Below are 24749 nucleotides of genomic sequence, written 5' to 3' on the forward strand. Positions count from 1 at the left end.
CACACACACACACACACACACACACACACACACACACACACACACACACACACCGATTACTAGTTACCATATTTAAAATGTAATAAGTAATGTAACTATTTCAATTACTTCATCAAAGTAATGTAACTGATTACATTTGATTACTTTTCTAATTTTCTAACCAATATTTTCAGCTGTTAGGGTAAGTGTACCGATTAAGCACCAAAATCTAAATTCAGCTGTTTTTCATGGATACTGATATGATTTATAACAGAGATAATTTCTTAAAAAGCGAGATTTATCTCTCATTTGAAAATGTATTCATTAGTTCATGTAGATTTTGGAATATAATCTCTGCAATATTAGTATTTCATGTATACGGACAATACTAATAATTTCAATTGTGTGCAATATTCATATAATATACATATATATTTATTTCACTTTAATCTGTGCAATAAGAATATCTGGTATATTACCACTCAATACTAATATTACTCTTGTAAATCTTGTAAATAATGTCATGATTATTTTACTACATATTTCTTACTATTATTGTTCTTATAGTTTTTGTACTTATTTATTGTTCTTTATTCTTTTTCTTAATGCTGCTCTTTTATTCTATTTTACTATCCAATTTGCTGATGTGACAATGCAAATGTTTTATGTAACAAGTCGAAAGTCTGGCATGGGCTTAGGGTACAATTTTACAAAAAATAAATAAATAAATAAAGATGAATACATAGCCAGTGTTTAGTTACTCCCCCCTCCAACAACAATACCAACAATGTTTAGTTACTTTCTCTCTTTCACAACAACCACACTGCAGGCTGGCATTTTTTTGTGTCTATCCACCACAGATTATTTGAGGATTTCATTACAATAACACACACACACACACACACACACACACACACACACACACACTCTCTCACACTGAGGCGGGGTGACGTCATGGTGATCCACATCCACACACACAGCAGCGGGAGGAGGAGGAAGAGGAGGAGGGAGGAAGGAGGGGTGAGTGAGTGAGTGAGGTGGACACACAGCCGCTGATCTGCCGGTATCATGGCTTCCTAACCGAGGAAGTGAATGAAGAGCAAAAACAAGGATTAAAACAAAACAAAACAACTTAAGACAGCGGGAGTGAGGGGCTTTGGGCTCCTCTCTTTCTTTTTTGCCCCCTTCCTCTTCAAAAACAACAACACACAGGATCCAGGATACGTCTTGTTTATATCATTTTAATTGTTGAATCTTTGCTGTTCGTGAAAACGGTGGAAGATGGCCGACCCGGCGGAGTGCACCATCAAAGTGATGTGTCGTTTCAGGCCACTCAACAGCTCCGAGGTGACCAGAGGAGACAGATACATCCCCAAATTTCAAGCGGAAGACACTGTCGTAATCGCGGTGAGTTATATTATATGTTTTATCTTATTGAAGGGCGTTAGCTGCCTCCCCTCCTTCCCCTCTCCTCTCTGTGGGTTTAATGACTGGGGCCCTCAGGACGCCATGTTTGATTGTCTCATAGCTTTAACACGGTGAGTTAGCAACCTTAGCTTAGCATAGTTAGCCGACGCCTGACCTGTTCGTGACACACAAACACCTTAAAATCTACTTAATTAAAATCCTACATAGTGCACAAGTCGACAGCAGCTGTTACTTTAACATTTTAATGCTTTTCACCGTGTTAATATCACCTATTAACTAGCTGTGCTGCTGCTCTGTCATTCAACAAAGCCACAAACACACACACACACACAGGTGGATAATATCATATCACCTCCATATCTATCTCATATATAATGTTAACTAGATTGTTATCACTGATATTGTTTAATACGTGGCAGTGCATGTGTTTAAGATAAAGGTATTAGTTATGATTAGTTCACGTCAGCATAAAAAAGGGTGTAAGCCAGCTTTGATTGAGTGCTAACAGAGGAGGAGGCTACACACAGGCCAGCTGGTAGGTGACAGATTAGCCTGGCCTTGGTTAGCTGGGCTAGTTTATAATACTGCTGCTGCTTAATTAGAGGTAATATTAGCTATCTGACCAGCTGGACACACATGGTCAACCTTTATTCTGTGTAGACCCAAGTAGAAATGACTTCGAACAATATGCTTTAATTTAAGAATAGGACACTAATGTCAATGACATGCACAGAAATGTCAAATTCAGTGTCAATGCAGGTTCAGTGGATAGTTTACATGCTTAATAACACTACGTGTTCAATTAAAGTTTTCAAGTGATTTTAGTTAGGATGTTCACTATGGGATCCTGCCAAAAGACAACAACCTTTGGCTTTAATTACATGTGACCAGCAGCATGGACACATGATCAACCCTTTTCTGTCTAGACCCAAATAGAAATGACTCAAAAATATATAACACCACATGTTCAATTCAGTTTTCAAATATGTGAGGGACTATTTTAATTAGGACGTTCACAATGGGATCCTGCCAAAAGACAACAAACTTTGGCCTTAATTACATGTGACCAACAGCATTGACACATGATCAACCTTTTCTGTGTAGACCCAAGTAGAAATGACTGAATCTAATACTGAATTAACACATGCTTCAACTAAGTTTACAAATATGTGAGGGATTATTTTATTTATGATGTTCACCTACGGGATCTAGCCAAACATTTGTTGTCTTTTAGTGTAATTAAAGACAACCAACTTTGGCCTTAATTACATGTGACCAGCAGCATGGACATGATCAACCTTTTTTCTGTGTAGACCCAAATAGAAATTACTTGAATAAATATGCTTTAATTATAAGAATAGGACAAATAATAATGTCAATGACATGCACAGAGGATAGTGGATAGTTTTACATGCTTAATAACCCCACATGTTCAATTAAAGTTTCAAATGATTTTAATTAGGACGTTCACAATGGGATCCAGCCAAAAGACAACAAACTTTGGCTTTATGTACAACCTTTTCTGTGTTGACCCACGTAGAAATGACTAAATCTATTACAGAATTAACACATGCTTCAATTAAAGAGTAGGACACTTCAAAACTGTACACTTACTTTACAGTCTTAATATCACTATATGTTCAACTAAATGTAATGTGAGGGATTATTATCGTCTTTTAATCAGGACTTTCACAATGGGATCCAGCTAAAGTTTGTTGTCTTTAGTGTAATTAGCCCTTTAGTGAGACACACACACACACACACACACACATACACACACACACCGAGCCCTCTGGCACTTGATAAGGATAATAGTATATAGGCACAGTTTTCACAAACACAAAAGAAGGAAATGCCTTTTCACTAATGCAGTGGCATGTTAACGCCACTGTAATTGGGCGACGGAGAATTTGCCCTTAGGTCTTAGGTTTTTTATAAGCGATGTGCACTTGATGCTTTGTCATCACTGGCTGGCGCACATATCTTTTTAAGAGGCACTGTTTACACAACCGAAACTATGGCGGGATTAAAAAATCACTCGCAGACGGAAGAGGGTTTGGTCGGCCTCACAATGCGACTGTAGTCATTAAGAAGCACAACAACATCGAGTGAGAAAGAGTGTTCATGTACATGTTAAACAAGCCGAAGTCAATGGCGTGTCATTCACAATGAAACTCGGTTAAACATTAGGTTTTCTTTGTGACAAACGATCACGCTCTTTGTGGACTTTGATGCCCTTGCAGTACACCCACCAATGAAAAGACAGCTCTAAACAAGTTTACAAGGCAATAGAAAGTGTTTTTTACATCTGCAAAGTTGTACGTTTTTGCTGAGTACATATCTTTATTTTTTCGGAGTTTAACCCTTCAACAGGCAGGAGTGGAAAATGAGATGTGAAAATCTTTCTTTTTATTTACTTTGTTGTTACTAGTTATCTCATTTGCACCTAAGTAAAAGCCGCATCAGGTTTGTTGGTTTCATGTCATTTGAAATAACATTTGCACCATTTTTTTAAACCTAAAGTAAGACTGAATGCTCCTAAAAATGTCAAATGGCGTAACCAATTTGAGCATGACATATCCTAAAAACAACAATCTATTTTCCTGTATTATATAATCAGATTTTTTATGAAGAAATACTGGTTACACCAATTGACACTGGGTTACATCACGTCATTGACCCATGTATCTCTTGGTGCCTGTTTAAGGACTAACTTCTAATTTAAAGCAGTGAATTTAGAGTACAACACCACTATTCATTTTCTACTGTGGTGACTTTTATTAATACTTTTGTCCATCCTTACTTCAGGCCTTTTCTTTTATTATCTATTGGCAAGCGTACTGTTCTGTCTGTGCCCGTCAGGCATGGTGCAGCCCCAGCCCAGCCCATCCCAGTCCAGACCAGCTCAGAGTGCCAGTCATAGTGCCAAAATACCAGTGCACACATTGTGAAAGACGCAAGTGTTGCAGGCCAAAGCCCCACTAGCCTCTGCTCCTCTCTCTGCTGGGTGCATCTGCTTTTTTTTTTAGGAGTACAACACTCACTCATACACTGTGCCCGGAAGCAACAGGAGTGATTGAGTGAGTGGCAGCAGCGGCGGCGGTGGTGGTGGTGGTAGCACAGGCCTCGCCGGGTAATCCCCCTGTGTTTTCTCTCCTGGTAACCAGCTGTTCGACCAATCAGAGCAGGCAGTTGGTCAGGCGCTGGGGCGATCTCACCGGATGGGGAGGGAGGAGGGGGGTAATTATTATGGTGATGTACTTTGTTTTGTAGATGCTCTTATCCAGGATACAGGGTGACCGACTCACTCGCTCACTTTAGCTTGTATTTTTATCCATTTTACAACAATCTAGGGTGTGGACTTTGTATTAGGGCTGCTTCTCATCGCTCAGCTACTGCCTATTTTTTGTAAAAGACTCCTGGCATGCAGCTTCCTAGGCCTCTGTGACGCTATGACGCTCTCAGATATTCACAGAGACTCACCAACTCAGCTTTGGCTCACTTTTTAAGCCTCTGCCTGCTTCCTTTTCGCTGTAAGAAAAAAGGGAAAAAAAGGTGAAGATGAAGTTTCCAGATGAAGTAGCACGGGTGTCCTCACATACTGTTCATATGCTGACTCATAATTAGTCTCTACACCAATTCACATTTATAAAATCCCTCCATCAGTCATTAATAAAATTTTGATTAATGCTTATGTTTGATTAAAAAGACATTCACAATCTCTATTTTATGGTCCAGGAGAATAATTTATAGAATATGATGAATACAACATATTTTAAAGCCGATTTTTAAATAAGCACAGGTCAAATTTGTACATTTGAATATATAAAAATGTATATCAGATGTATTTTATTTCTATTTTTGTGATACTGTGAGTCACATTAGGAAAAGACAGGCTAAAATGTAGTATAGGGTGTTTTTACAGTTCTCAAATGTAGAAAAGGGGTCAAATTTGACCTGCCCTGCCCACCTTTTTGATGCAAAAGAAGGTGAAGATGAAGTTAGTTAGATGAAGCAGCACTAGTTTTTCTTTATTTTTTGTTGCTCTGCTAGGTTTGCCAGCATAGTGTGAGCGTGCAGCAGGTGAATTATTCATGCATCCATTACTTCCTTCCCTTCCCGGTCACTTCCCCTTTCCCTGTGCAAAGAAAAGAAAGATCAGGTCATTCCCTCGTGCCGTGCTTTTGACGTCAAACATCTCCTATTTGCATACAGTGACACGGGGAAAGCTTGGCAAGAACACGACTTTGAGCTACTTTTAGTCAGGAAAGGTTTAAATAGATGCGTAAAATAACTCCTTTTAAATCACTTTTTAAACTAGTAAATAATAACCTAGAAGCAGTCTACACCTATTTTTTTGCCAGCTGTGTACCACGAAGCAAAAACTACCCACAAATCCAAACTGATAAAAAGTGACCTATTTTGCCTAGCAACACAAATCCAATTAGATTTCATGCATCATTCAACAAGAATCATGTGGATGCTGCAGAATATAACCTTGGACTGTGTGGTGCTTGCTGTCTCCTCCTTGAATAGCTTAGCACGAGGGCGAAGTATCATAACAAAGCCATCAGGAAGCAGGGAAACCAGATAGAGGACTTATGAATACTGTATAACTAGGCTTTTTTTTCAGCTGTAATTATGTTTTTAGGCAAGTAATCCCATTAGAGAGAAGAAGTGTAGGTAACGATGAGGACTCACGCAGCATCTGGAGGAGTAAGATAGTGGGAAAGGTTAATTTCCAGGACATGGCTACTAGCTGGAGTGAATTAACAACGTTTTAAGATGCTGCTGGTCTGTCTGTGTTTTTTTAGATGTAACACTCTGTCAGTGGGGGGATTATGAGCCAGGGGTTGCAAATTGAGGACATCTCAGCTGTAGAAGAAGTGGTAGAATGATTCAGTTAAATGCTGCTGGTGTTGCTTTAAATACCAGTGACATATGTGTGGTTTCACCTCAAGTTTATTCATGTTTACGTAGCTTCTACGAGGTGACGGAAGCTGCTTGTCCATATTCCCAAACATGAGTTGAGGCCTTCATCTGCTAATACAGGTGTTTAAACTGCACCCGACAGTAGCTAATCTAATACAAATAAAAAAAATTTACCCTGTAGTATCAGATTTCGATGTAGTTTTCCTCTTCTTAAAGTCTTAACACACCACATTAAGAACCACACCCATCAGAGCCAGAGACTGGATGAGTCAGCTGGGATTTCAGACCTCCAAAGACAACGTGCTGTCTCACTTGAACCTCAGAATCGCTTGTAGCATCATCTTTTTTTCCCCTTTGTTTCCCCTGAGGTTGCTTTCTTAAATCCAGCTATTGATTGCTATCATTTAAATCGTGCTTTTTCTTGTTGTTGAAGTTTTCTCGGCAAATGAGATGTCAAAAATCAGCCGCAGTCCGCTCGTTTGAAAGCAGACTTGGCTTCCTAAGCCAGCGGTAAAAGCTCAGCCGAGGTCGAGTTAAGTTCATGTAAATGTCGTGCAGAGAATTTTTGAAGAGCTCCAAATGGGATGAGAGACGCTGATACTCATTTTCAAATGAAAAAGCTAGAGGCGTCCTGGTGGTGTACACGTTTAACACAGACTATAATTGCAGCGATCTGGGTTCAAGTCCGAGACGAGTGATCTTTATTACTTTATACCTTCTTCTATAATTCATCATTTTCACTCTTCTACTGTTGCTATTTAATAAAGGCTGAGATCCCAACAAATTAAATAATAAAGCACATAAAAAAAAACCTAACCCTTGACCTTAGTAATGAACAGTAATAAAAAAACACCCATAAAGCAACATATTTAAAAAAAAAAAAAAAAAAGGGAAGACTAGTGTAGTAGACTAAAAACAACTCTCATTCTTCTAAAAGTGCGTTTCAAGACAAGATTTAAACATCAGTGTCGGGTCAGTTTATGCTGCTTATTTATTTTAATTGATGAAGTTTCAACCAGATCTCACTGGCTTTCGCTGCTCATGCTCCTTTTTTTTGTGTATAGATATTTTTATTGAAAATATACAAATGATAGAATATGTACATGCTTTAGAGGCATATTCCCTTTCAAATGTTTAACAATACACAAAAACAAAACAAACAAAACCTCCTGCTGCTGGAGATATATGCAGAGTATTTCTGGGCATTAAACTCACGTTGAATCTCTTTTGTGTGTGTTTGTCAGCTGGTGAAACAGAGCAGCACAGATGGATCTGTTTACTGAACGTGTCACTCATGATAATTTCGAGAGAGGCTGCAAGACAATGGGTTTGGTTTTGGTGTCGTAGCCAATACTCACTCTGCTTCTTCTTCTTTTTCTTCTCTTTATTTCAGAGCAAACCGTACATGTTTGACAGAGTGTTTGCATCAAATACAACACAGGAACAAGTCTACAACGCTTGCGCCCAGAAGATTGTAAAAGGTGAGGTCTCATGTTTGTTTGTTTTTATCAGTTTATTTACACATCAGACTTGTTTGTTAGAGACTTAACAAAACATATGAAGATGATGTTATCCAAGCATTAAAAAACACTAATAAGTTCTGTGCTGTGTCTTGTAGATGTTCTGGAGGGATACAATGGGACAATTTTTGCATATGGGCAGACGTCATCTGGCAAAACACACACCATGGAGGTAAGGGATGACTTCTGAGACCAGCTGTTTATTTCCAGATGGAGTACATCATGTTTTTGAATAATATTTCAACTTCCACATCATTACATTGTATATTAATTTTCTTCTCAATTTGCAGGGGAACCTCCATGACACAGATGCGATGGGCATCATCCCCAGGATAGTTCAAGACATCTTCAACTACATCTATTCCATGGATGAAAATTTGGAGTTTCATATCAAAGTGAGTAGTGACACTAACTAGAAGTGCCATTTTTGATCTTCAAGAAACACATTTTAAGTTCAGAAATATGTTTTAAAATGTGATACTTGTGGCTCGGTGTCCTAATGTCAAACACAAACTGTTTGTACTAGCAACAAACAACATACTTTCAGTTTTGCACGTTTCTGTTTGTCATTCTGAGTCAGCGTATTTGCTTCCTTTCCTTCCTATTATAGTCGTTGATCTTTACTCAAACTGTGCTTGTACCGATGGGAGGATGACGGATATAATGAAATGTTTAAAAATGTAATGGTGAGAGCGTCACTTGCTGCAGTGTTTTTACAACATTATCTAAAATGTCAGACTTGAGCATGTCTGGAAATAAAAAGGCTGAAGAAATAAATGTAATTAAAACTGCAAGCAGTGTCGAAGGGCCCTCGCACCCCCCCGTTTACCCCCCCAATTGTAACGCCGTACGTGCACGTCGGTGCGTGCGGCGGTCGCAGGGCTGTCAAAACTGGCATGTAGATGTCTTTGCTCCTGTGCCTTTAATTGAACATTGTGTGCAGCTGTTAATGTCTCCACTAGATGGCAGTCTAAGACCACAAATGAGTCTGAGTGACTTCTAAGCAATAAGGAATGTGGGTGAAGGGTCAAAAAATCATTAAGATTGAGCATTTTTGCCTAGATGGCCGACTTCCTGTTGGACTTAGGCTATGGCTCCAAGAGGCTTTTTTGTGCGTCTTTACACGATACATGTGTTTCCCGAATTTGGTTTGTTTACGTCAATCTGAGTGGAGGGGCTTGATTTTTTAAATTTTCTAGGGGGCGCTATTAATCAATTTTTGCGTCGGCCATTTCCGCGCTCCTTAAAATATCAAAGTGTTCTCCGGATCGGACATGATTGCAAGTTTTGGTGAGTTTTGGGGCATGTTTAGGCTGTCAAAAAGGCGTACAACTATAATAATAATAAAAATTATCCAGATTGAAAATTTTAGCCTGGATGGCCGACTTCCTGTTGGACTTAGGGTATGGGTCCAAGAGGCTTTTTTGTGCGTCTGGACATAATACATAGGCCTTGTCGATTTCATTTTTCTATGTCAATGTGGAAGGCGGGGCTTAAACTTTGAAATCTTCAAGGGGGCGCTGTGGAGTCATCTTCTCACTTAAAAATCCCAAACTTTGTCAGTAGTCAATATGTGTGACTGTTGACGTATGTGTACAATTTGGTGAGTGTAGGAGTTTGGAAAAATGTACAAAATGGATAAAGGCATTAGGGGGCGCTATTGAGCTGTTGTGCCACGCCCAGAGGCAGTTATGGTCTCAAATTAAAGTGCGCCTGAGTGTGAACCTATGTGGGCAATTTGGTGATTCTGTGAAGATGGGAAAGTCCTCTAAACGCAGAGGGAAAAACGGAAAATTGACGCAGGAAATGCACAATAACTCACTTCCTGTTAGAGCGAAAAATTTGAAAAAAATAATTTGAGGGTTTACCCATGAGTGCTATGAGACCTGTAAATTTCATGAAGATCAGACAAAGTTTGTGGTCACATGACCTGCTGTTAGGGGGCGCTATGGAGACCCCTTGCCACATCCACCCCCAATGATGTTGAAATTGAAACGGCGTCACCAGGTGTGACATTTTACGCAGTGCATGTATAAACATCCGACAATGTATGGAGGAGTTATAAGGAGTTGTTTGTTTATACAAACAAACGACTGCCACGCCCACCTGGTATAACGTAGGAAAAATCTGTCGTCAAGTTTACATCATCAAGGTCTGAGGATGATACAATGCCAAACTGAAGTCTGTGGAGTCAAAACTGCAGGAGGAGTTCGTTAAAGTGCAAGGCCTGGAAATGGGGAAAATGGCGGAAAAAATGCACCTGTGATCCAAGATGGCCGACTTCCTGTTGGACTTAGGGTATGGGTCCAAGAGGCTTTTTTGTGCGTCTGGTCATGATATATATGAATCCTAAATTTCGTTCATGTACGTGCATGTACAAGGCGGGGCTTCATTTTTTAATGTTCTAGGGGGCGCTGTAGAGTCATTTTGCCACTTAAAAGGTTGCGGTTATACCAAAAAATAATATTTGTGAGTCTTGATGAGTGTGTCCAATTTGGTGAGTTTTAGAGCTTGTCAGTACATGCTAAGTGGGAAAAGGCATTAGGGGGCGCTACTGAGCTGTTGGGGCAAAATATTGGGCAAATGTGATATCAGATGAAAGAGCTCATGATTTGAAACCTACGTGGCAGGTTTCATGATTCTGTGAACATCATAAAGTCCTCAAAGCGTTGTTCGAAAAATGAAAATCGGTGCACGCCACGCCGCGTGGGCGACTTCCTGTTTGGTAAAAAAATTCCACAAAATTAATTTCCCAATGATCCAATGAGAGCTGTAACATATTTAAATTTCATGCCGATCCGAGAGGATTTGTGGTCACATGACCCGACGTTAGGGGGCGCTAGCGAGTCCCCTTACCACGCTTGCGTCCAATCACATTAAATTAAATAAATTTTCACCAGCTGCGACGTTTGTGCAGAATTTCATGAGTTTTCATTTATGTTCAAGCCGCCAAAAATGCGATTCATTACACGGCATAAGAACGTGAATAATAATAATAAGAATCCTGGCAAAAGCAATAGGTCCCTCACTGACTTGTCAGTGCTCGGGCCCTAATTATTCAAGAAGAGTAGGACAACAAAACGATGAGATACAATTCTCAAAACACATTATTATATTATATTTTATTATACATATGAGTTTTGTTTTTAGGTGAGTCTGACTTTGTTTACCTTACCTGTCTGTAATAATTAGGAAATGCCATTTTTTGTTATTAATGTTTTTTTTAAACTTAATAACGTATTACTGTGCTGCTGTTTTGTGACTCTGCTGATAAAATCTATGTCTGGAAACATCGTGATCTGTCTCTGGTCTGACCTCTCAGCTGGATCATCACCAATAATCTGATTATTTTCTCTGTTTACAGGTTTCATATTTTGAAATCTACTTAGACAAGATCCGGGACCTTCTGGATGGTAAGTGACTGTGACGGTGGAGTAAACACTGTATCTGTTCTCTCCTGTAATTGTACCAGACATGTGATCACAGACATGGCTGCACAAGCTGCTAAAAGCCTGAGATGTTGACAAAATTATGGAGCATCTGTTTTAGCTGTAAATGCACCAACTTTGTTATTAATTGGTGTAAAAATGAACCGCAGAAACTTGAAAACCTGTAATATTCTGTTGTATAAAATTCTCATATTTCCCAGTTCTTATTGTTTTAGTTATATATTAAGGCGGCACAGAATTATATTAGTTCCTTTCGTGCAAGTAATATAAAAATGGTGAGTGCAGTTTTTTCACTTCAAAATTGCTGCAGTGTAAGGATGATATAATAGCATAATTCAACAACATTTCTCTTTTAAAAGCTTAAATTTGACTTGTTAAGAGCTTTAAAAAGTAAAGCTGTGTATCCACAATCAGCCATGCATGAAGAGTGGAAAGTAAAACGCCCTGACACATTTTTCTTCTCTCGTTTCCAGTGTCAAAGACTAATTTGTCGGTGCATGAAGACAAAAACAGAGTGCCCTATGTCAAGGTGAGAACTAACCTCCTTTAACATGTCAAAAACCTGGTAAAACCTGTTAGTGTGGGCCATTAATCTCACCTCATGTTCTGCCTTTTTTCTTTCTTTTTTAAGGGCTGTACTGAGCGGTTTGTCTGCAGTCCGGAGGAGGTCATGGATACAATTGATGAAGGCAAATCTAACAGACATGTAGCAGTTACAAGTAAGATACCATCCTGTTCCCATTAGACAATCTATACGTATATATTCTACATTTGAGTCCAATGTTTTTTTGACCAAATTGATTATTTTTTCTCCCTTTTTTTTTAGACATGAACGAGCACAGCTCCAGGAGTCACAGTATCTTCCTGATAAACGTCAAACAGGAAAACACTCAGACAGAACAGAAGCTCAGCGGCAAACTCTATCTGGTGGATCTGGCTGGTAGTGAAAAGGTACAAAAGGAGTTTCCTTTTGTAATAGTTTGTGTATAATAAAATAAGTCTGTTCTTTACTGAGCTTAATGTCTTTTTTTTTGTGTGATCTTCAGGTCAGTAAAACAGGAGCAGAGGGAGCCGTGCTGGATGAAGCCAAGAACATCAACAAGTCTCTGTCGTCCTTGGGCAACGTCATCTCCGCTTTGGCTGAAGGAACGGTCAGTAATTCTTCTATCTATCAATCAGTCACACTTTATTTATATAGCACCTTTTATACAGACTATTGCAGTTCAAAGTGCTTCACTGATTAATTTATTGACAAGCTGATAATGAGACAGAGCACGTGACAAAGAACCATTGAAATTAAGAATGATAAAAAATGTTTAGAAAATGTAAATAAAATAAGTAGATAAATAAAATGATTAAATAAATAAGTAAAATAAGAGAGAAAACAAAGGGTTTATTAAAAGTTAGAGTAAAAGCTAGGTTAAAATAAAGTAAAAAAGTAAAATAAAAGACAAAATAAAAGATTAAGTTTAATAAAAGCTCTAGTAAAACTAGGTTCTAAAAAGAGATTAAAAGTCAGAAGACAAATAAAATAAGATAAAACCATGAGAATGAAATAATAAAACAATCTTAAAAAAAAATAAAAGATAAAATAAAAATAAAGAAACAGCAATGTGCCAGTTGGTGCAATTATGGAGATCCATTTGTTGAATATGTTTTGGTTGGTTACCCAAGTAGCGCTTTAGGCAAAAAAACAACAACAGTCTAATGAGGTGAATATGTTTCTACACATCATTATGAGCCCATATTTGCTTTTTTCCCATTATCATCTAGCCTAAGTCAGCACAAGAAGTGTTGACTTAACCTCAGGTGATGATTTTTTTTAATAGTAAATTTGAAATTAGACATTACTGCTAATGTAGCTGACAGAAGGGCGGCCTGCTTTACCAGCTGCACAGCCCCCGGAGCTAGGTGTGTATCTGGAAAAGCAGCATGTTTATCACTCATCATACTGTGAAATTACCGCTTTCAAAACATCTACAGGTCCTCTGTGCTGCTGAAATAACTTTAGCAGATAAAAACTTAACTCCGAGCAATGTTTTCTTCAGCTGTTTCATAGCGATTTCACACTTTTTTCACTCTGATAAACGGATTGGTTTGTTCTAGCGACCCATCCCTCTGTAAACAACCTGAGGCGGACAGCCGCTGATGTGACGGTCTAACACAAATGAGCTATTGTACAGACATGTCTTACTCCCAGACTGTGTGTGCAGTGCTGTCTCAAGAATTACAGTGAACTGCTGCAGCTTAGCTCCTTTATGTCAATACTAACAACATATTTATATATCAAGTTATTATCTTTTTCTTTCTTTCTCTAAACTCATGAGAAGTGTAATTGAAGCTGTTGCTTCCTGTTGGCTCAGTGCTGGAGAAACCTCAGGTCTTCTTCGGTTTCAGAGGAGCAGCAGCATGTTAGGGCTGGGAGATATGGGCAGAATATGTATATAACAATATTTTTTGACCAAATACCTCGATATCGATATTTTGACAATATTGTAGGAATGAATATTGGTGCTTTCTGATAAATAATCATCAGTGATGTGGATATGGGTCAGTGATAAATAAAGGTTGGCAAGATGAGCAATTCAAAAATATCTTTAAAAAATCGTCTTATAAATCAAAAGTAAGACTGAATGCTCCAGAAAATGTCAAATGGTGTAACTATACTGTATTTGTGTCTGTCTGCACACCAGGCCTACATCCCCTATCGAGACAGCAAGATGACCCGTATCCTGCAGGACTCGCTGGGAGGTAACTGTCGAACCACCATTGTCATCTGCGCCTCGCCTTCCTCCTACAACGAGGCCGAAACCAAATCCACCCTCATGTTCGGACAAAGGTTGGTAGACCAAGAAGAAAGAAAACAACCACACTGCTGTTATCTAAAATTAGTCGACTGCATACCTTATTTATTAATGAATTTATTTATTTAGTGCGCAGCAATATATTTTTATTGATACTGTGATGTAAGACTAGATGGCTTGTTGATATTGTGATATTATGATATGGCATAGGTGGTGTTTCTTTCTGTGTTTTAAGGCTGCATCACGGTAGAGTTATTTGCCTTTACGCACTTAGTCATTATATGTAGGGCCCCACCGATGCTGGATTTTAGGGGCCGATACCGATATTAGGCAGCAAAAAAATTGACTGATAACGTTATATGTACAGAATATGAACATAAACACTCATTTTTTTGTGGAGTGATCCCTCAAATGTGGTTATTAATCACTTGTGACAAAGATATGTAATGGAGTTATTGATATTTTGCACATATCGTACTACATAGTCGATGATACTGATATATTGGTCGGGCTTTAATTATATCCACATTGCTGATGATTATTTATCAAAAATCTCATTGTATTAATACTTTATGAAAACACCAACAGTCATCCCTACAATATTATTGTATTATTTGGTATTTGATTTTATCCATTTCGCTCAGCCCTATTATTTACAATTTTTAAAAAACATTTTTATCATTCTTATTTTTTCCTCTTTATAATTTGTTCCTTGGTTCTGTTCCTTTGTTTTTGTTCCTTTTCTTTATGTTGTACTTGTTTGTACAACGCTTGTTCTGTCTTATTTTCATCTTGTCAGTCAACTTTGAAGCACTTTGAACTACATTAACCTGTATGAAAGGTGCTATATAAATAAAGACTAATTGATATTTTAAACATTTTCATCAAGTAATGAAAATCCTGAAAAAGTAAAAAGCTAAACAAAACTGACTTTAGAGTAATAATAAGATAGAAAAGATGTAAAAGTAATAGAAAGTAATGAATAACACAGAAATAGATCCATAATCATCGTCACAGTTTGTCGTTTGATGCTTCAAGCTTGGCTGCTGGTACATTTTTGCAGCTTTTTGAAGGAATAATGATCTAATTAGTTCAGTTGCCAATCAGGTAATGTTAATCCTGAAAACCTAACAAAAAAAAACTTCCAAATTTAGAAAATAGTTTTTAAAAGTTACTTTATGAGAAATACTGAGATAGAAAAGATGGGAAAATAATAGAAAATAATTAACACAGAAATGGATTGATAATCATTGTCACAGTTTGGTACATTTTTGCAGGTTTTGAAGGAATAATGATCTAATTAGTTCAGTTGTCAGTTTGATTAAAACCTTTCTTTTTCTTCTACATTCAGAGCAAAGACCATCAAGAACACTGTGACGGTGAACGTCGAGCTGACGGCGGAGCAGTGGAAGCAGAAGTACGAGAGGGAGAAGGAGAAGAACAAGACCCTGAGGAACACCGTCACCTGGCTGGAGAACGAGCTCAACCGCTGGAGGAATGGTGAGCCTGGCGGACTCTCGTCTTGCACTGTTTTAAAAAAAAAAAGTAACGCAAAGTACAGTGGAAGTTCTTAAATATATGTGCGATCTCTCTCCTCCCACCTCAGGCGAGAGCGTGCCGGTGGAGGAGCAGTTTGACAAGGAGAAGGCCAACGCCGAGGTTGTGGCACTGGACAACATCATCAACGAGAAGCCGGCCACCACGCCCAACTTACCCAGCAACCGCCTCACTGACGTGGAGAAGGACAAGTGTGAGGCTGAGCTGGCCAAGCTTTACAAACAGATGGATGATAAGGTGGGGAGGAGCACAGGATCTGCTGGTTTTAATAATAACAATAATAATAATACATTACATTACATTACAATACAGCCACTTTACAGATTCAAAGACAAAACAATAAAAACATGTAGATTTAATGAAAACACAATCACAATAAAAGCAATGAAGAGAAGAATTAACAAAAATAGAAAAACAAAACAATCAAACAGTAAAAGCGGATTTAAAAAGGTGGCTCTGCAGTCACGGAGAGACTACTTACACATTTAAACAAGTGGAGTAGAGTGGAGAGTTATTCTTAATTCCTTGCAAATATATATTAATTCATAGAAGTTAATTACTATGAGATGTTCAGGATGGATACTTTATACTCTGGGGAAAAAGAGACCACTTCAAAATGCTCAGTTTTATTGTTATTTCTTATTGTTGTTATAAAATCCAACTTTTAATATTCTTTCACAAGCTATTCACCACATTTGATTTTAATGTCAAGCAGCAATATTTTAGTCAGAATATTTGTTTCCCAAAAGTGGCACCTGATCAATATTGCATAAATATTAGAAATATATATTAAATAATGTAAGCTATAGAAATGTATATTCATAAATATCCTTATTTACTATATAATAGAATAATCCTCATTCTTTCTCAGTTTTATTGCATATTTCCATGCTCATACAATTCCCAAACAGTGCACTATTAATGCATTAGATGATCCCTTTATTTTTTCTCATGGCTGCTAAAGTTGAGCACAGTATTTCACTCTGTTCTTGAAGTCAATAAGACCTGAGGTTAATGTTAATATTGCTGCGGGTCTCTGCTCTGTACAGGACGAGGAGATCAACCAACAGAGCCAGCTGGCAGAGAAGCTGAAGCAGCAGATGCTGGACCAGGAGGAGGTGAGTACTAGAGGTTTGAGTTGGTGGGGGGAGGGTATCATGTGCAGCGTAAACTTTTGATCTTTCTATTCTCAGAGGTGTGAGGAGACTTTACACATGAAGCTCTCAGAACAGTCAGGTTGTGTTTGGATTTTACTTTTTCCAGTCTGTTGTTCTGAAGCTGCCGTCTACTGTGATTAAGGCTTTAAAGGATAGCCTAATAGTTTAATAGCAGTGTAGAGCTGGTTGTCGATAACCAATCATGAACAGCTGCTGTCAGACTCTCTGTCCATGCTGGAAGGAGGGATCATGTGAATAGTGTAAAAAAAGGATTTTCATGTGTAGTTCCTCTTCAATAATTATGTCCATTAGTCACATTTTACTCACTGGTTTTTATTGGTGGAGTTGATGTGTTTTCCATAAGCGAAGTCAGTCATGTGCACACTATATTTATTTATATTTAAATGTAAGTGTATATAATTTACTCCCACGCTGTACTACAGTGGTGTGTGGATCCTTCAATTTCAGAATATAAAGAAAAATCAGCAAGGAAGAAATCTTGTTTGTTAACAAATCAAATAAATGTGCAAATTGTTGCAGCCCTAATGCACTCAAAAGCAAATCACATAATTACACTCTTCTCCCTGGCTTGCAGCTTCTATCCTCCTCACGCCGCGATCACGAGAACCTCCAGGCAGAGCTGAACCGCCTGCAGGCAGAGAACGAAGCCTCCAAGGAGGAGGTGAAGGAGGTGCTTCAGGCTCTGGAGGAGCTGGCCGTCAACTACGACCAGAAGAGTCAGGAGGTGGAAGATAAGACCAAGGAGTTTGAGGCCATCAGCGAGGAACTCAGCCAGAAATCGGTGAGCCGAAGACAGATGTCAGCATGCCTAAAAACACTGTTGCGCTTTAATTTTGGCCATGTGTCCTTTGTCTGTCCTTTATTTTGGCTGCGTTATTATGTAGCACTCACACATGCACCACTATAATTAAACTTGTATAATCTGCAGGATTAAAGATGACTGCTTACACATGCAGCCATGCACACGTACACATATCTACTGCTGCTACAGCTTCTTTTTCTGTTTCACTTCAGGTTTGGCATTTACTGTAAAGTGAAATTGGACGCTGCGGTTGATTATATAACCTCTTTCTCATGATGTGTCTCTTGTTAAACCAGTTAAGCAAGAAACAATAAATCACTTGAATGAAAAAATAGAAAAAAAAGAGCCCTGGATTGATGAGAATTATTTTTTAATTGGATAAAGTACAGAATATAACACAACATAATAATGTAGCTATTGGGATTAAGTCAACCTGCGTCAATAATAAAGTAAAAGAGAAAATGAGCAGTGTGAGTATGCAAAAACAGTAAAAGAATAAATTTATCTATATCTGGTATTAAAATCTTCTCCTCCTACCCCGCAGTCCATCCTGTCATCCCTGGACTCTGAGCTCCAGAAGCTGAAAGAGATGTCCAACCACCAGAAGAAGAGGGTGACGGAGATGATGTCCTCACTGCTCAAAGACCTGGCTGAGATCGGCATCGCTGTGGGCAGCAATGATATCAAGGTACTGGAAAGGTTTCTGCAGCGTTACAGTAGCAACACCAGCTTCTAATCTCCTGGGAAGCTAGACAGAAGTAGATGTTCAAATTGGTTAAATGTTTCCTGATGCAGGTCTGAGAATAACTTTGATAGCACTTATTTGGGAAATAGACGACTTATTAGAAAATGCATGAACAACCTAATTCAATCCCAATCTATTCAGATATTCTGATGATGAAAATACCATCTTAATCTTCCCTCTACCCATCTCGTCCTCCATATTGTGTTAAAACTCTCTTCTTCTGTCCTTCCAGCAACACGAGGGCGGCAGCGGTATGATAGACGAAGAATTCACGGTGGCTCGTCTCTACATCAGTAAGATGAAATCAGAAGTGAAGACCATGGTGAAACGCTGCAAGCAGCTGGAGGGCACCCAGTCAGAAAGCAACAAGAAGATGGACGAGAACGAGAAGGAGCTGGCCGCCTGCCAGCTGCGCATCTCTCAGGTACGCAGGAAACGAACCACCAAACACACAGTGACCTCTTAACTGTAACACAACTGATCCCCCTGTGTGTGTATGTACAGAAATAATCATTTTATTTTTGTATCCATATAAAAAATATTAATAAACATGATGTCTTCTGTTTCCAGCACGAGGCTAAAATCAAGTCGCTGACAGAGTATCTGCAGAACGTGGAGCAGAAGAAGAGGCAGCTGGAGGAGAACGTGGACTCTCTGAATGAGGAACTTGTCAAGATCAGCGCTCAGGGTACGTCACTACGAGACTCTTAGACATTAAAATATAGGAGCTGTAGAATAAAAGAAAAACAGGGTTAGGGTTAGAGTCTTTCTTTAACCTCAACATTATCAGCCAGGAAGGACGTGTTAAGTTTCAAACAGAGTGTTTATGGAACTGCTTTAACAAAATGTATAAGAATCAGAGATTAGTTGGAAACTCTTTTTGTTCCAGTTGATTCCTGAAAATGAAGTACTGTGTGTATGGAAAGTGCAGGGTAGTATTTGCAGTATGGAGGACTTAAGCACAGGAGTGTTTTGGGGGCAAATAACATCCAATAAAGTCACTGTTTTGGCTGGACTGCAACTTTAGGGCCCTGTAAACACCAAAGTCCGCAACAGACAGACTTGAGTGAGTGATGAAGTGACACCATTAGTTGCTGATTACTACTACTTCCTGTATCAGTTTAAAATTAAAAGTCCGTAAGCATTTCATATACGATATATGGACTTTTATTAGGGCCCAATATCGCAAATCACAAATTTGCCTAAAAAGGGTTTTATAATCTGTACAACATACAACACCCTCAATCTTTAAACTCTTAAATAAGAAGGAAAAACTCAAAAAATAACTTTAAAACATGGAGGAAAATGTAAGAAATATAGTAGGCTAAATCTGCTGAAAACAAACACTTTAAATATATCATGGCTTCCTTACAACACATTATTTTCCTTACAATCCTAACTACTGTTTATAATCAGTGGATACTGACGGTGAATCATATGTTTGTGTTTTACAGAGAAAGTTCACGCAATGGAGAAGGAGAATGAAATTCAGACGGCCAATGAAGTAAAGGTACGAGCCTCAGTCTTTTTAACCAGGATACACAACTGTACACTAAAGTTTTACAGAGAAATGTTTATTCAGGCTTGTTAAATCAGATTAGTGTCTGTTCTGACACAGCAATATGAATCTAAAAAGTTTAAATCTAGTATTACTAAAAAATATTGTGTAAATAATCCCAACATGCCAATTCCAAGTTTAGCTATTTTATTTTATTTGGAACATTTTTGCAGGTTTTTTTCCATATATTTTAATGCCTTTTTGTCAATTATTGCAGTACTTATTGTATGTTTGTTTGTGTTTACAGGAAGCAGTGGAGAAGCAGATCCACTCCCATCGCGAAGCTCACCAGAAGCAGATCAGCAGCCTGAGAGACGAGCTGGACAACAAGGAGAAACTCATCACTGAGCTGCAGGAGTAAGTTCTTCAGTTTCTGTATATAATTACTTTATGTGCTGCAGCTGTTGCCTTCAGTCACTCCTGTAATTAGTGGTGAAGTTACCACAGAAAGATTTAAATAGACAGTCAAAGGGAAATGTTAAATAATAAGGAAGACAATGGCAAATACAGGACTGTTCCTACAATACAAGAAAACCCACATATTCGTTATTGACACAAAATATACACATCCAGTCAGTGTGTTCATATTAACACAATGTTATGCTTTTTCTTTCAGTTTGAACCAGAAGATCATGCTGGAGCAGGAGAGACTCAGAGTCGAGCATGAGAAACTCAAATCCACCGACCAGGAGAAGAGCCGCAAACTGCATGAGCTCACGTAAGTCTCACACACACACACACATAATGGTCACTTTTTTTTGGATCAGTATTGTTCAAATGTGCAGGTTTTAACTGTACGTTTTGTTGTTGTTCAGGGTGATGCAGGACAGGAGGGAGCAGGCCAGACAGGACCTGAAGGGACTGGAGGAGACAGTGGTGAGTTTATCTAAATTAACCTATGATTTAAAGACACCCAATACAAGAAAATAACATTAACAACCTTAAATTAGATATAGACTACAACCTGGATTCATGTTTATTTATTGGATCTTGCCATAAGTAGAATTGATTGTGTTGTTGAGCTCCAAAAGAAGTCTCACATCTTTTCTCCATTTGGCAGCCAGTACTTGAAATAAAAGCAAACATTTTGAATTAATAAATCATTTTGAATGTGACTCACATAGAAAAGAGGAACACCTGTTCACATCTGTTTATTTTATTTCGCACAAGTTAAAATGTACACCAAAAAATTACACATAATATACGAAGCAGAGAGAGGCAGAAAACCCAAAGGGCCTCCACCTAGAACATTTTAAAATTACACGATGCTACAGAAGATAATATGACTACATGGAACAAACCAAATAATTACAAATATATATACTAACAATAAAAAAGAAAAATGTAAAAATCTGCCAACTTCATTACCTGTTTCAGGGAGTTTTGTTCCTCTTTATTAACATCTGAAGGGTTATCAGTTTAAGTCTTGGACTGTGCTTGTTCTTTTTGTTTATTTATTTATTAGCATCTTCCGTTAGCTATAACACATGGTAATAGCTATTATTCCTACTCATTCTCATACTAATACAATAAAAATACATGATGAGGTCAGCAAGAAAGAAAAAATGAATTAAATACAAAATGATATTAATACTAAATATAATAATGTAATTAAAATATAACACATATGCTCCTCTCCATCTACACTGGAGGAGTTAAATAAAGAGGATCAACATGATATATTCATGACAATAGATTATTCAGTTATTCATCACGTTTGTAAAGATGCATTTTGCAGTTGTTCTTTCAATCTCAATTTTTCTCTGAATTTGATTTCTTGTCTTTTTTTTCCATTTTAAGGCAAAGGAGCTGCAGACTCTGCACAACCTGAGGAAGCTGTTTGTCCAGGACCTGGCAACCAGGGTTAAAAAGGTAAACTGCCATGAAAAGAAAAAGCTCTTTTTACAATAAAAGGGGGATATTTTTTTTAAAAGGCACCAACACTACATGATTGCTAACAGTGGCAGTTTTAATGCTTTTGCTTTATTTGTTGTGCAGAGTGCTGAGATGGACTCAGACGACACAGGTGGGAGTGCTGCTCAGAAACAGAAAATTTCCTTTCTTGAGAACAATCTTGAGCAGCTCACCAAAGTTCACAAACAAGTAAGAGTTTATACACCCATCGCCAGTTTTCCCATCCTTTATTCCACATTTATCTTACTTCCCTGCTACTCTTCTCTTTCTTCCTCTTCTTTCCTCCATGTCAGACTAGATAGAAATCTAAATGTGAAAGCAATGTTTTTTTTAACCGCTGTAAATAATCTGTCCCCCTGCAGCTGGTGCGTGATAATGCAGACCTGCGCTGTGAGCTTCCAAAACTGGAGAAGCGTCTTCGGGCTACAGCTGAGCGGGTCAAGGCCCTGGAATCTGCTCTGAAGGAGGCCAAGGAGAACGCCGCCCGCGACCGCAAACGCTACCAGCAGGAGGTGGACCGCATCAAGGAGGCGGTCAGGGCCAAGAACATGGCCAGGAGGGGACACTCGGCCCAGATAGGTGAGTACTGGAGGATTGGACAAGAAGAAAAAAAGGTTGCTTTGTGACACGGCTCAGTGGCTGGTGGAAAAAAATGGTGTACAGACCTTTTTATTTAAGTTTTTACATCTAGATAAGCATCAGTTTCCATGCAAGGAGACCACTTTCTAGCTGCATTTACAGCTAATAAGTTGTGTCACATCAGGCCAAGAGCACATGTTTATTTTAATTTTCTATAATGAAAGAATCAAACTGTAGATTACAAAGCGACAAACACAAAGATTTCAGCCATAATCACATCATCTGTACTATTTCTTCTGTTTCATTTTACATCCCCTCTCTCTGTCCTCTTCTCCTTCTTCCCCACCTCAGCCAAACCCATCCGGCCTGGGCAGCAGCCGGTGGCGTCACCCACTCACCCAAACATCAACCGCAGCGGAGGAGGCTTCTACCAGAACAGCCAGACGGTGTCCATCAGGGGAGGAAGCGGAGCCAAGCCAGACAAGATGTAAGTGGACTCTGTTTTTTATGTAAGTTAACAAGATAATGCATCATCTTAAGAGATGAAAGAGAAAAGGATTTAGCTGAACTGGTGGAAAGAAGTGAGATGCAGCTGTGAAAGAGCATTCTGGTAAAAAAAAAAAGATGTTCTGATCTATTTTTTTCATTTAATACTGTAAGAAAGTTGATTAAATCTCAAGATGAAGGTCATTTGGGTGTCATAATACTTTAAGAAACCTACCATATAAACTGCAACATCTGTTTCAATTTACAGATGTGGGCTTGCATTACATGTCATGGTTTACTGCATCTGATTTACTAATACTAGATTGGGGGGAGTTTTTCCTCACCTGAATCAAGGGGTCTAAGAAAAGAGGACGATGTATTGCTTGTATAGATTATAGAGCCTCTTGAAGCAAGTTTGTGGGTTATACAAAATAAAATTCCCCCTATTTGTAGAAAAAGCAGCTGCATGAATCCAAGCTTCCTCCATTTTAATTTGTATGATCGACTGCAGCGTTCTCGTGTGCATAAAATAGACCATTCGCTAAACATTAACCTTTTAACTGTATCCATCTGCAGCTGAAGAGCAGAGGGCTAGAAGGACGACATCACAGAAGAAGAAGAAGCCAATATCACCCCCCGCCCATCCCGACAACCTGTCATTCCATTACAGTGGACAGGCTCCTCGTCGCTGCTCTGGAGCCACGAAGGAGTCTCTGAATTATAAATATATATATATATATATATTATAAATATTCCTGGCCTGTACAGCTCCAATCCCCCCCACCCAACACCACCACTACCACCAAAACCCACCCATCCACTCAATCCCCCCTACACGCCCCCCCAACCCAATTCTTATCATGACTTATCTCTTTTTTTTTGTCTCTCTTACTGGATATAATTTAAAAGGACAAAACAAAAAAATTTAATTTACAAAAGATAATATTCTTAACCACCGAGCCAACCAAACGCAGTCTTGAGCGCAGCCTCTGCGAGCGAAACCGCACACGACACGAATGTGTAAAGCTTCGGTTTCGGGGTTGTTTTATTTTTGTTTTGGTTTTTTGGTTTATTTTTTATTTTTTGCACAGTCTGTCGTCATCTTGTCGTCGTCGTGCGAGTTAGTGTCTGCACTGTGCCAAGCTGAATGTAATGGTAGCAAGATCCGAGAAAAAATACTAAAATAACAAACACCTAAAATGAATATTAAAAAAGAAACAAAAAACACAACAACAAAAAAAAGAAAAGGAGACCCTACCACAAGAAATAGCTTGACCCCTATAGGCTAACCTCTGTACATTTCAACATTACTACTATCGGTTGTTAACCACACTTTTCTCTGGATAGATTTTACATGCTTCTTTAAGGAAAAAAAACTACAAAAAAAATAAAATTGTAAGGTTTTGAAATGACTAGATGGCGTCGAGCACTACTGTTCTGTCCGGTCTTGATGTACAGATTGTAAAATCGGCACTACTGCACACACGCGCTTCCCTGGTGAGAGAAAGAGAGAAAGAGTTTTATGGGAAAAACAGGGGAACGGCTAAAAAAGAAAGAAAGAAGGATTAAAAGATTTGAAAAAAAAAAAAGCCAAGACATGCGACAGTGTACTGTAGATGTATTTAACTAAATACCTGTGGAGGCCAATTGTTTTTATCATTAAGTTAAAAAACAAACAAACAAACCTATACTCGTTTATTGGTGACTTCATGAGAAGGATGTGAAAGAATGTAGAGAAAGAGGACGACGGATAAGATAAGGAGGAGAAGAAGAGGATGGTCCGGTTAACACGACACACTTCCACTTTTTTAAAAGCAT

At 38.5% G+C, this 24749-nt stretch overlaps 1 protein-coding gene across 1 annotated transcript; it reads left to right on the top strand.

Moving 5' to 3' along the window:
• Positions 1-1035: 1035 nt before the first annotated feature.
• On the top strand, positions 1036-24324 carry LOC133990401 (kinesin-1 heavy chain). The gene is made up of 26 exons (XM_062428705.1): positions 1036-1386; positions 7733-7820; positions 7958-8031; positions 8150-8254; positions 11224-11272; positions 11782-11837; positions 11940-12027; positions 12135-12259; positions 12355-12459; positions 14002-14147; positions 15464-15612; positions 15719-15906; positions 16719-16787; positions 17422-17628; positions 18194-18337; positions 18627-18818; positions 18965-19082; positions 19849-19904; positions 20200-20309; positions 20569-20670; positions 20768-20828; positions 21753-21824; positions 21951-22055; positions 22229-22445; positions 22797-22932; positions 23508-24324. Exons 1-26 carry the CDS (start codon positions 1261-1263, stop codon positions 23509-23511), a joined length of 2892 nt encoding a protein of 963 aa, XP_062284689.1. The 5' UTR covers positions 1036-1260; the 3' UTR covers positions 23512-24324.
• The last annotated feature ends 425 nt before the right edge of the window (positions 24325-24749 follow it).

Source organism: Scomber scombrus, chromosome 11, assembly GCF_963691925.1.
Source record: "Scomber scombrus chromosome 11, fScoSco1.1, whole genome shotgun sequence".
NCBI classification, from domain to species: Eukaryota; Metazoa; Chordata; class Actinopteri; order Scombriformes; family Scombridae; genus Scomber; species Scomber scombrus.